A 12,909-nucleotide genomic window follows, 5' to 3' on the forward strand; every position below is an offset into this window, starting at 1 on the left:
ATGTTTTGTTGTTGGTTTTTTTTCAAATTATAATCAGCAAAATTTTAGAAGAGGTTGCTCAAAGGCAGTAAAACTTCTGTCATTAAATATAACTGAAATATATTTATATATTTCAACTGGACAGGTCCCTGAACAACCTGATGTAACTGGACATGATAAAAGCAGGAGATCAGACTTAACAGAATTATCAAACTATTTGGATTGGAAGAGTCCTCTGGAGGTCTCTAAGTAGAATTTGAGGATTCCTGAGCCATTTAAGTTTTTGGAATTGCAGAAGGAAAGAAGTGGGAGGTCAAAAGGTGTTAAGTTTTTCATGGTATGTAATCTACAGGGCCATTAGGAAGAATAAATGGTTTCCAGGTGGAATGAGAAAGCTAAAAGCAGAACTGGAGACAGTGATTGTCCTGAAAGGGTATGAAACTGAGAAGCAGAAATTGTGCTCAAAGATCATTTGTATGGCCAATAAATAACAAAAAACAGGCATGAAAAAAAATAAGGAAAGGATGGAGAAAAGGCAGGGAAAAAAATCAAATCCTAGGACCTTATAAGAAAGGAAATTATGCCAGGGGAGGTTTAACACTTGCAGCTCTGGGAGATGTAGAGGCAAAAATCTTTTCCTTACAGTCCACAGTGGACACCCATAGAAAACATTTTTAAAACACCTATACAACCCAGTGAATAAAAATCAAATACTTTCCAAGGAATCACGAAAAAAATCAGACACAACTTTTTTTAAGTACATGCTTTACTACAGTAACACAATTCATCCTGTTTAGGTTTTGGTAAACCCATTCCTTTCTCACGTCTTATTGACCATCTTTTGCTTCAACTTCATTTTTATTCACAGCCAATAATCCAGATTTTGGTCACTAAAATCATTACTACTTTTCACAACGCCTAAGGAAAATTACAGAGGATAGTTTGATTTACTTGGCTTTACAACTACCACCACCTAATCGTACCTCCAAGCCACAGGAAGTCGTTGACAGAGCGCAGCAGCTCCACTGCCATGTGATAGTGCACCAAGGAATCCTGCAGCATGCCCGCCTGCAGACACAGATCCCCCACGTGCTTCCGCATGCGGCCCTGGCAGCGCTTCTTGTAGTGTCTGCAAAATGAGAGGTGCACTTCAGTTACTGGCAGGGAATGCTGGTCTGGGCTAACAAACACCTAAAGTCATGTTTTCTTTCCTCCCTAATAGCAGATCAACACTGATTTACTCTCTGCCTCTAAGCAAATATGAACGCTAACTAATGTAATATGCAAAAGGACCGACAATTGGAGGATATATTGGAAAAAAAGGCAATGTATCACATGTTTTGGCTACACAGCATTTACACAGCTAGAGTCACATGCCCTGAAAACCTCCAAAGCAAGGCTCCTGCAGACTACAGTGAGTATTTGACTGCCTGTCAATAGCTGATATGCCCTTTTTTGCTCTTCAGTACACCCAAAAGCTCATTGTTAAGCCAGGGTGGTCTCTTGTTCTACCTTTTTCCTTTCCCTCAGTAGGAGATGGACTGTTCCTGTGCTTCCAGGAAGCTGTTAATGAATAAATCCCACAAGTCCATGGATGCTTACCATGGAATCCCTCACATTTTGGCTCTGAGCATATTAAAGGTAACCTTTCCAAAATCCTGCTCTGGGCCTCTGTCTCCTCTGCTGGGACCCTCTTCACACACAGCCCAAAGGTATCGGGGCCCAGAACCCCCTCAGACCTCACAAACCTCCCCCTGCTCCCAGCCCCTTTTAAAGAGATGATGAGTGGAAAAGCACCATCACTTCAGGCAACAGCTTACAGTGTTTCTCCTCCTACTCGTTTTTACATGTTAAAATAAATGGTTATGTTCTTCCCAAATGAACAGACAAAGCCTACTGAATATATTCAACAGACACCTTGGTACAGCTGAAAAGGCAACTTGGGCATAAATCTGTGTGACAAAGGCACTAATCCTACTATTTTGTTTGCTTTTTTAGAAGGCTTCAGCTAAAGAAACATAACAGATGCAAAGCAAGACACACCAGACTTGGAAAACACCTCATGGTTGAAGTGACAGTTCAGAACAACTGTGCTCTCCCAAGTCCATGAACGATCCTCTTGTTCTCCTTCCTGCAAAAGTATTCCCTGACAAGAATGTCCTTGCACTATAATTATAAACTTGTTTTATGAGGAAGAAATTTAAATGTCAACTGAGATATTCCATTAATTTATCTATGCTGTTTTCAATAGTAGTTCCTGTTGTTCTAACAGTGTCTTCTAAGTACATCCAGAGAGGTATGAAAGTTTACTTTTCACACGTCACACCAAGGAAAAACAGACTCTTCATTTTTTTGGATAGCTTAAACTAAAATAAAAGTCAATAAAAAATGAATTTTTAATTAGAAGAACTGCTGCAAATGTCACTCTTAGTTGTATACATGAAGTCCAAAGAATGTGGTAAAAATACAAAGAACCATCTTGGATTGACACAGTTGTAAACTTTGAGCTTTTAGGAGATGTAGTGGTATTTTTCAATTTAATTAATTTAATTTAAATTAAGTTGAACAGGTTGACCAGAGAAGCTGTGGCTGCCCCATCCCTTGAAGTGTTCTAGGCCAGGTTAGATGGGGCTTGGAGCAACCTGGGCTAGTGAAAGGTGTCCCTGCCCATGGCAGAGGGGCTGGAATGAGATATCTTTAAGGTTTGTTCCAGCCCAAACCAGCCTGTGATTTTTTAAGATGTTACTGAGACTATTTGAACTTAGCAACTTTAAACAAAAAAGAAACCCAAAAAAAAACCCTAAGGTTACACCCACTCTGCAGATGCTGAACTCTTATCCCTGGAGTGATACCAGAATATAAGGGGAATGCCAAAGTTACGGAATGAAACCAGATTTGGGGCAGTGGGGTGTTTTTTTTTCAAGTGAAGAACTTCCCAGAGGACCCTAGAGATGAACTGAAATATCACTGAAATAATCTCCATAAGGCATCTGAACAAACTGTCTTCATGAAGTCTGTAATGTAGAAATGACAAAAGGAGAAGAGGCACAGAACATATGAAATGTAAGGGTAGGAATAAGGACATTAATTTATTTCCTTTAGATCTGAAGGCAGGAGGGAGGAATGGCAAGAATCCAAACAATTCCATGTCACTGGTTTATCAAGGCTATCAGTTTGACTTGGGTAGTTTACACCACAGAGAAGCATCTTTTCAGCCACCAAATAATGTCTTATTCCTTGCAGTCATTTTGGAAAAAGGAGAAGAGAAAGTAACTGATTTATATGGATAGGGGACAGAAATTGAAAAAGAGAAAATATATAGAAGTACAATGGCCTTATAAAAACTAAAGAGAGAAGCCATCAGAACCAGTGTTATTGTCTACAAAAAAAAAAAAAAGGAAATAATAAAAGAAGACAAGCAATACGTCTCCTATTGCTTCTCTCCATCTAGAAAGTTACAAATAATTCCTATATAAATGTTTGCACTTTTCTGATCTAGCACACCATATTCACAATTGATGTGAAGGTGTTGACGTTAAATGAAGCTCAATACAACTGTTGTTCTTTATCTTTCAGATGTGTCAGGAATTGAAATATTTGTCTTTTATTGTTCAACAAGCATGTATTTTATAGATCTTTTAAGAACAAAAATGCAAGAAAATTCAAAGTCAAAGCTAAAGCTGCTCTGTATGAACTATGGAAGGGCACCAAATCTTACCAAGCTTTCAGTTTAAACTTTGAGTTATAGAAAAATATAGAAAAATATATAGAAAATATATAGAAAAATAACTCCATCAAATAACTTCCTTCATAATCTGGAATCAGCATTGCACAGGAGAGTTTAAATTGGTTATAAATCAGATTTTCCTACTCTCTGCACTCCAGAATGAAAATAACATTGTAGATGTTATATTGCTTTATCTATTTTTTTTACATAAACAGTGGAATTGGAGAATCACTGTTTCCTACACAGCTATAATTCCTCTCAAAGACGCCACTGCTTCCAACTCCATCTCTATGCATTCAAGCAATCTTTATGTTTATGAACAAATTAAAGTTCTTATTCTCCCAAAACTGTACTTTACAAACATTCCTCCAGATTTTCCAGCTAGCAGATGATTAAGTTCATAAATATGAGTCATACAGCAAAGGAAAAGAGATGATGCCTGACTCCTAAATCAGGACCTGATACCAGAATAGTTTCGATCACACAGCCTCACCACCAGCTCTTCCTAACCTAATTCTGTTGATTTATGCCCATGTCAATATATCTGAAGTTTGAAGGTATTTATTCACCCAGACATCAATAAATATTGCTCATAAAAACACTGTTCTTTGGGAAACTCTCTTCGTTTATAGACAAACAGATAATTTATTCCTGGCGATGAAGAAATTTATTATTAATTATTCAAAAACTGAATTCGCTCCACCTATTTTTAGGCTCTTCAAGGTATTGCCAAGACAGGATTCATCCCCTACAGTCCCTGCATGTCATTGCCATCCTCTTGGAAAACATTATCTCACTAGTTATAGAGTAAGTTTGTCCTAAACAAATGCATAAACTGTCTTTATTAGGCAGTCACAATTAAGTACAGTGAATTCAATTACTTCAAGTATGTCTACAAAGACAAAAGGCAAAGACTTCATGGAAAGGAAACCCACTCTCTACAGACAGCAAAACTTAATTCACTTCACATTTGGGAAGCCTCTATTAAAAAAAAAAAAAAAAAACCCAGTATCCACAACATCCTTTACATTCATGTCCAATGGACTCATTGCTCCTTCTATGCATCCTGGGGTGCAAATTAATTGGGAAAAATATCCTACTGCATATATATTCATATATATATATACATATATATACCTCAGTATAAAATTATGATTGCTCCTTTTAACACGAGCTAGTTTGGCTTCACAGCTTTAGCTGAAGAACCTGAAAGTGAGAAGCTTACAGATATCTTCTCTCTGACTTATTTTTTTATTAAAACACTGTTTAAAGTGTTTAAAGCTCTCTCCTGCTTAATCCTAATCTATCTAGGGACAGGAAGCCCATGTGAATTAACAACTACTTCCTCTAGATAAGAGGACAGCCTTTCTCTAGGCCAGTTCCTTGCAGCACCCTACTGCCAAGAGCAGCTCCTATTAATTTTTCCTCTAGAAGATCATTTATAACATTAAATTTCAAAGAAGCACACAAAGTCTTCCCCTACAAACCTCTTCCTGAGTGTCATGCCCTCAGAAACATCCCCAGGGAAGGCAGTGCCACTTCCTGCAGGACCACTCATGGAATGCTTGTTTGGTGTCAGTCACCATAATTCGTCTTCTTAAGGTCCTCACCACACAGAAAAATTCCATTGACTACAAAACTAATTTAAAATCTTATTTTCTAAAGTTAGTTGGGTTAGTGCTCTACCAAACACACTCTTATATTCAGAGGAATCACCACAATCATGACCACTGACCACTGCTACCACTTCAAAGTGGAGGACAATAAATCTGTTCCAGAACTATGAAGAACTACTTGATTTCCATTTCTGCCTTCTTTGCTCTATAGGATATGTGCTTTATTCTTTCATCTCCAGCTCTTTTCCAGGATCCCAGGATAATTTTATGGAAAATTTAGTGCAACAGTGTTATATTTCAACACAGAATTTATTTTCACTACAAACCATCCAGAAACAAGTTTGACGGAATTTCTGGATCCTCAAAATTTGGCTAAATTTACAAACAAGAAACATGCAAAATCAATTCTCAAAAGTGTATTCATGCAAAATGCTCCAACAAAAATTTCCATCAAGTTCTACTAATTCCAGTTAGCATGCAGAGCTATAGATATCACCAATCATAACATTATCCAGACTTCAAGAGACACAGCTACGGCATTGGATCAACTGCCAGAACTTTTGAATTTGGAAATCAAACACAGGCAGCAACAGCTTCATGACTTTGGAGTTTAAAAAATAAAGCAAATTCCAAAGGCCAGCAGCCACCTAAGCAGACTATGTGTGTCCTACAAAAAACTCAGCATTGCTACCAAATATAATTGCCAAATGCGCCAAAACGGGGGCAACTGCAGTGGTGAGGCTCCAGGCAGCAATTATTTTTGTGTGTACTGAAAAAATAAAGATAAAAAGCAACACTAAAATATGCAATGAAGGCGAAGTGAAGAGGCAGGACATGGGAAAAAAGCTAACTATTTTCAAAAATAGACAATCACATCCTACCTTTTTAGACCCAACAACAAACTCACAGGGCAGTATGAGAGAAGAAGGGGGGGAAAAAAACAGAAAGGAACAAAACAGAAATTAGAAAGACAGAGAACGGAAAGAAAATTAACAGCCACATACATATACTGAGATCATCAACTTTGATAAATCAGTGCACAAATCCCAGCTATGACACATCTATAAACAGGGCCCTACATCCTCATCCCTCCACAGCATTAAATGATGCCAGTATTAAAAAAGAAAGAACCTAAGACACAAACTGATGTAAACAACATTAAAATGAGCTTATCCAAGTGGACTTAGAATCATACCTAAGTATGTTTATTTTTAGCTGAAAACAGAAATAAAACAGAAAACTTAAAACAAACGGGATTTTCAGTATTTCTGGCACAGATGTTTCCTAGTTTTTAGTTTGTAGGATGTTTCTATCATCATGAGAACATGTGTTTCCATTGTTCTCCATCAATCTCAGAGCCTCTACAAATAACTATCAAGTGCAACTGATTTCAGAAACTTTTTCAACTATCCTCAGCAGCCCTGTGACCACATAAATATTTTATCCAATTTACAGCTGAAGAGACAGAAAGAAAAAATAAATCAAGTTGCCAAAATCCCTTCTTGGCTGAATGCTCCAGGAATTAAACCAAGCCTCCCAGTCTTACAATGTCTGTTTTACAGGACAGCCTTTCTTCAAAACATTTTAGGACTTAACCCATTATGTTTCAAACATATAGTTTTCTACCAGCTAAAAAGTTCTTCTACACACAAAATTCAGTGAGTTTGTGTATGTTGTCATCTCAGTCAGCTCTGGGAATGTGCTTCTCCTGCTCACTATACAAACAACCACATACACATACACTTGCAAAAGACAAAGATCATCCTCACTTTTCCCATTCATTACCCTATTTGAAATAATAATTCATCTTCCTAATTTATGAACTTTGCATCTTAAAAGAAGCCCATCAGTTTACTTCCATGGCAATTATCATGCAACCAAGCTAATGAGTGTGTTCTAACTGGGTGAGGGAGATGATCAGGTTTATATATAAACCCCAGATCATCACATAAATATTAACTTTAATATTTGACCATAAAACACTTGGAGAAGAGTATCTTTTAAGATACAAACGATGTTCAATAGTTTTAATTAGTCTCCAAATCATGTGATCAGAATTATGTAGCCCATGTAACCTCTTAACATATTTTCCCTCAATCTATCATCCCAATAGCTCCACGTTACAGCTGCACCACACATTTAATTACACCTTTGCTACACATTGCCATTTAACTTCAATTTTAGAAGTTATAGGAAGAGATGATTATTTATCCTAAGTAGGTATCCACAATTACAGCAGCAGAGACACACCCTCTGTTACAAGAACATAGTGTGTCTTCTCTGCCATCCATTTAATAGAGAACATTTGTGTTTTTAAATAATTGATTACACACTGACTGGAATGTCAGGGTACATTATAGACAAAATTTGCAAATAGACAGAAAGTATCTAGAAAAGATCAAGGGACTTTCTTTGCCTTTAACCCTTTAGAAATTTCCATCTGTTGTAGAAAAAGCTGGTTCATTTGCCTCAATACCTAAATATCATAATGTTTTTATTTCTTTCTGTAAAATCATTATGCTGACAGACTCAAAACCAACAAAGTAGCAAAAGCTGTTCTACCAGATGTACCCACCTCCTGCATTCAAACAACCTTGATCCCTCCCTGAACAGAATTACACATCCAATCTTGCAAAAACAGAAACTCGTCTCTACTGAAGAAGGTCCTTCCTAGCCCTGTCTCTCCCTGGTATGCAGTGCTTTCCCTTAATTAGTCAATCTGTCACTACAGAAGGGAATGTGCTAAAATAAAATCCTGTGAAGTGCAAACCAAGCACCAAAAAACTCACAAATAATAAAATGGAATGTTACTATCACCAGCTCACATCTAAAGACTTTGGCCTGAAAGTGTAAGTTAGTTTAATAACCTGATCTGAGTTCAATCTCATTCCATGGACCTGAGTTTGTGCTTTAGAACAGAGGGCAGAGATGCATCAGGCTACATGAAAGGTACCTAGAAAGGCTCCTGTGCAGAGAAGCTAGAAATAGATTTTCATTCAGCTTTCTGAAGTTTTAATGTAAAAATTCTAAGTTTTATAACAATCAGAAGTACTAACTCCACAGCAAAATAGAACTGAAGAACTTTCTTACTATTGAAGTGAAAAATTAGAGTATTTAACACCTAGGAGACTTGAGCAGTTTGGTGCAGCAAACATTTCAAGTACATCCATTGATCCAGACTTACTGAGAACATGTTTGGTATTCAAACCTCCCAGCAAGGCTGTGTGCAGAGCTGAGCCAGTGATTAACTCTGGATAAACCCCTGTATCTACACACAGGGTCACACACCTTCCATTCTGCAAAGAACTGAAGCACCACACTGAATCTGTCTGAACTCCTCATGCAACAGCATCAAACACCTGCTTGGAGATGTGTGGGCACACATTCTGCTGTCACTCCAGCTCAGAACTTCACAAGGAGTATTTCCCACTAGTAACAACACAGCCATTGCTCAGAAATAAGTCATTCATCTAAGAAACCAATTTCCAAATCACCATTTTTTAGAAGACACAACTGAACAGCAGAATTTATTCTCAGATTCTTGGCCAACAATTATAACTTTCTACCTGTTTGGAACAGGAAATTTTGATTACATTCAGCCAAATTTTATTCAAACTGAGTAAAAGACAAGATTGTAAAAAGGCTTGTCCTGTCTTCTCAACTTTACCACCCACGTGCAAAAAGTAATTCATATTGATAACTGAATAATTGTGCAGGGAAAAATAGGGACCAGCAAGTCACAGCCAGTTCAAGTGCTCATCAAAGAGGAGCAGGGCACTGGGGTACTGAGGGTCCTTCAAGCCACCACAGGTAATTTAACTAAAGACTTCAAACTAATTAGAAACCTGGAATGCTTTCTGCATGTTTCCAAGGTCAGGACCAACTATGCAGGCAGAGCTGATTAATTTGATCTAAAAGCTTCACAAAACTGCCTGGACACCTCTGAGCTTTTACACGCAATAAAAACCTCTGCTGGCATCCCTGCAGTACAACACAGATGTGAACACCACTATTTCCACACACAGCCTGAGTTTTCATAGGACTTCCCCACCTCTGCCAGGACAAAAGGTGGAGGCTTCCATCCCATGGATTTGACTGCAAACAGCAGAGTCAAACAGATTTTGCATCTGCCTGTAGCTATCAAGCCAGAATTACTTATCCCCTGCACAGGAACTATGCAACACTCAAATCTGACAGATGAGTATGCAAATGAGGAGAAAGAAAAACTGGGGGATAAAACTCTAACCTTCAAAAAACCAAACAGGTAGCAAAACAAGACAGGTAAAAAGCAATAACAAATAATTACATAAAACAAAGAAGGACAGTGAAAGATGCTGCACTTTGTCATCAAAATAAACAGTCACTGTCTCATAGAATGAAAAATTAGAGGTTTAAAGGGAAAAAATACAGTAAGTATCATTAGTCAAATACTACTCAACATGATATAAAAATAGTTTCATTGATGCTACCTGAATTTTTTATTAATACTATAATATCTATAATACATTGGAAGTTTTCCAGAAAAAAGTCTCATTACAGCAGAATCTGTCAAACCACTCCTGTGACTTCTTCCTGCTATTTTGATGAGCTTCATCAATTAAATGTATATATCAAAACAAGCTCAGAACATCAAATACGGTGAGACTACACGTTAAATTCTCTTAAAACTACAGCAAGCAAACACAGAAAAGACCAGGGCACAGCCTCTGTTGGAACAAGGCTCACCTTGTCCTTTCTAATAGGCTTATCCTAAAGGCAGGCAAGTGCCACAGATGTGTTTTTTTAACAGCTAACAAAAGTAGCTGCTTACCTACTATCGGTGTCCAGACCTACAAAATCCTTCTTCTCAAAAGGAACACAGAGCAGGGGGATCTTGTCTCCAGACTTATCAGTGGCTCTGTCAAGACGCTTGGACTCCAGCACTATGAAGAGAGACTCGATAAAATCTTCTATTCTCTTCTCCACAGTTTCACACTCATCATAACTGGGATAAAACGCCACATCTGTGCGGGGCTGCTCTGCAATCTCTCCTTGAAGCCCAAAGACAAACAACCGGGAATCATAGAGAGTAGAGCCATACATTTCCTTCTGAAGATGGAATTTTTCAAAAGTCTGAGGCCATTCCTTTGCTGAAGAGCACTCTGTGATAGTGATCAGCCCCACGACTTTGCGGTGTGTCTGAAAATCCCCCCACTCGTTGTTCTCTGGGGGATAATGGTGCCTGTATCGGATGTAGAGCACTCGCTGCGAGTCGCGCACGTTAACCTGGCTCACGGCTGAAATCCGCTTGTAGATCCTGAAAAAGCTCTCTTCAGGTACAATGCCAATGGGCTGAACCACGACCAGGAGGGTCTGATGATCCTCAGCACACTGCATGTAGTCAGGAACACTCATTTTGCATCAACTGCAGGCTAGTGAAAGAAAAACGCATATTATTTTTTAACCTTCAGAAGTACATGGAGTTGCTGAATCAAACCAGGGCTTTGATGCTAAACACTTCTGCAGCCTGAATTTATGTGTTACAATACCACTGTTTGTTTCATTATTTTACTAAATCTTCAACCATGCAACCTACTGATGTTACACTGTGTACAAGGAGTACTTTTAGTCACTTATCAGACAAAAATCTGTAAATAAGGGCTTTCCAAGTGAATCACACTCCCTGTGCAGCTACACAAACCAGCTCACACACGTCTCTACCACAGCCACTGGGCAGAAATACCAGCTCAGGAGAGCCTGTCAGACTCAGGCTCTTCAGTCCCATTTCCTTGGGGAAATATCCAAAATTGTGTGGGGTGAGATGTAAACAGGCACCAAGTCAGGATCACCGAACTTTACACAGCTGTCAATGCTCACACATGGCTAAGCAGAGGAAAATCAGGACCAGAACACCTATTTTTGAGGAAAAGCAAAGTCTTGCTTTCTCAAAACACACATCGGTAACGACCAGGCAATGTTTTCTGCTTTTACATTTAAATATTTAGAGTCCCTTTTCTCCTGAGCTCTCTAAAACCGATTTCTGCAGCTGAGTCTTGAATGAGGATGCATATCACTGAGTACTTTCATGTCTGAGACCTCCGAAACACCACAGATCCCCTTCCTGAACTTCAGCTCCAAAGCCCTGAACCGTAAATACCACCAAAAAACACAAACAATACCCCAAACCTTCACAAAAACAAACACACGGACAAACCAAACCAAACCAAACCAAAACAAACGCAGCCCAGCTTTACACTTGACACCACTGGTTTCACAAAGCAGAACGACGAGTTCCGAGCCCACGGGGACACAGGTGACAGAGGAACAGCTGCCTTGAGGAAACGGGATCCTCAGAACTACGGACTGCAGCTCCCTTCTCCCACCGCACTGCCCGGGGTCTGCCCAGCAGCCCCATTCCATTCCCAGGGTGCAGCCCCATTCCCAGGGCAGCAGCACCGTCCTGACACCTCCCCCAGCAGAAGCCGCAGCGGGTAGGAGCTCCCCCCCTTCCCTGTCCTCAGGCATACGCCACTTTGGGCCGGCAAGTCTAGCAGGGAAAATAAATAAACTGCAGAAAAGCGAAGCGCAGCGGAGGCGCGGCAGAGGCGCACACCCCGCTGAACCCCGTCAGGGGCAGCGAAAGGCGCGGGGGAGCTGCTCTGGGGGAGCGGCTGCCGGGTGGTAACCGGGGAAGGGGCACTGACAGCCCGGGCAGGAGCCGGTCTTTGGGCAGGGGGGGCAGGCGGTAACCGGGGAGGGGGCACTCACAGCCGGGACAGGAACCGCTCTAGGACAGGGGGACGCGGCTGCCGGGCGGTAAGCGGGGAAGCGGCACTCACAGCCGGGACGGGGGGACGCGGCTGCCGGGCGGTAACCGGGTGAGCGGCACTCACAGCCGGGACAGGAGCCGCCCCGCTGCCGCCGGAACTGACGGCAATGGCCGCTCCCGCATGCGCGGCGGGCCATGGCGGGAGAGTCGTGAGGGGAGCGCGGCAATTCTCCTCTGTCGTTCGCGGTGCTGGCCCCGGGGCTTCCACGGGGACTGGAAGCTTCTGCCTGTGAACACGAGGCATTGCTCCAAGAGGAACGCAAAACAGGAGTGGACGGATGACTAATTCACCTGGTGAATCTCAGCCGACTGTGTATGAAAACCTAAAGGGCTCTAGCTAGCCCTTAGGACGAAGTGAGCCTTCCTGGCATTCCCAAATCCCGAAGTTGGTGTGGTGTCATAAAATCATCCAGTCCAACTGTCAACCCAGCACTGCCACTGTAACACCTAAACCAAATTGCCAGACTCAGATGCCTCTTAAACCCTTCCAGGAATGGTGATTCCACCATTGCCCTGGGCAGTGTATTCCAATGCCTTGACCACCCGAACAGTAAAAAAACCTCTTCTTTCTAATATCTAATCTGCATCCCCCTCTCTCAGCTTAAGTCCGTTTCCGCTGGTCCTCACATTGTTGGCACAGCAAAAGATGCTGGCCCCAGCTCACTACAAGTTCCTTTGAGGTAGTTGTAGAGAATGATGAGGTCCTCCCTGAGCCTCCTCGAGAAGAGGGAGGTCTTCCTCTGAGATGATTTCTCAGTCATGTAGCTTAAATGGCAAAA

General features: G+C 40.7%; 1 protein-coding gene across 3 annotated transcripts in view; it reads right to left on the bottom strand.

Moving 5' to 3' along the window:
• The window catches only part of TRAPPC9 (trafficking protein particle complex subunit 9), a 451,119-nt gene extending 438,916 nt beyond the window's left edge, over positions 1–12,203 (bottom strand). For 2 of the 3 annotated variants that reach the window (XM_053951519.1, XM_053951698.1), the window contains exons 1-3: positions 12,141–12,203; positions 10,133–10,733; positions 963–1,108 (exon numbers count right to left, since the gene is read on the bottom strand). In XM_053951519.1, coding sequence (XP_053807494.1) covers positions 963–1,108; positions 10,133–10,716 — 730 coding nt within the window. In that variant the 5' untranslated portion in view covers positions 10,717–10,733; positions 12,141–12,203. Of the gene's footprint in view, positions 1–962; positions 1,109–10,132; positions 10,734–12,069 lie in introns of all 3 variants that reach the window. The other variant, XM_053951609.1, reaches the window with a different exon arrangement.
• Between the last annotated feature and the right edge of the window lie 706 nt (positions 12,204–12,909).

This window comes from Vidua chalybeata, chromosome 1 (genome assembly GCF_026979565.1).
Source record: "Vidua chalybeata isolate OUT-0048 chromosome 1, bVidCha1 merged haplotype, whole genome shotgun sequence".
Taxonomy (NCBI): domain Eukaryota; kingdom Metazoa; phylum Chordata; class Aves; order Passeriformes; family Viduidae; genus Vidua; species Vidua chalybeata.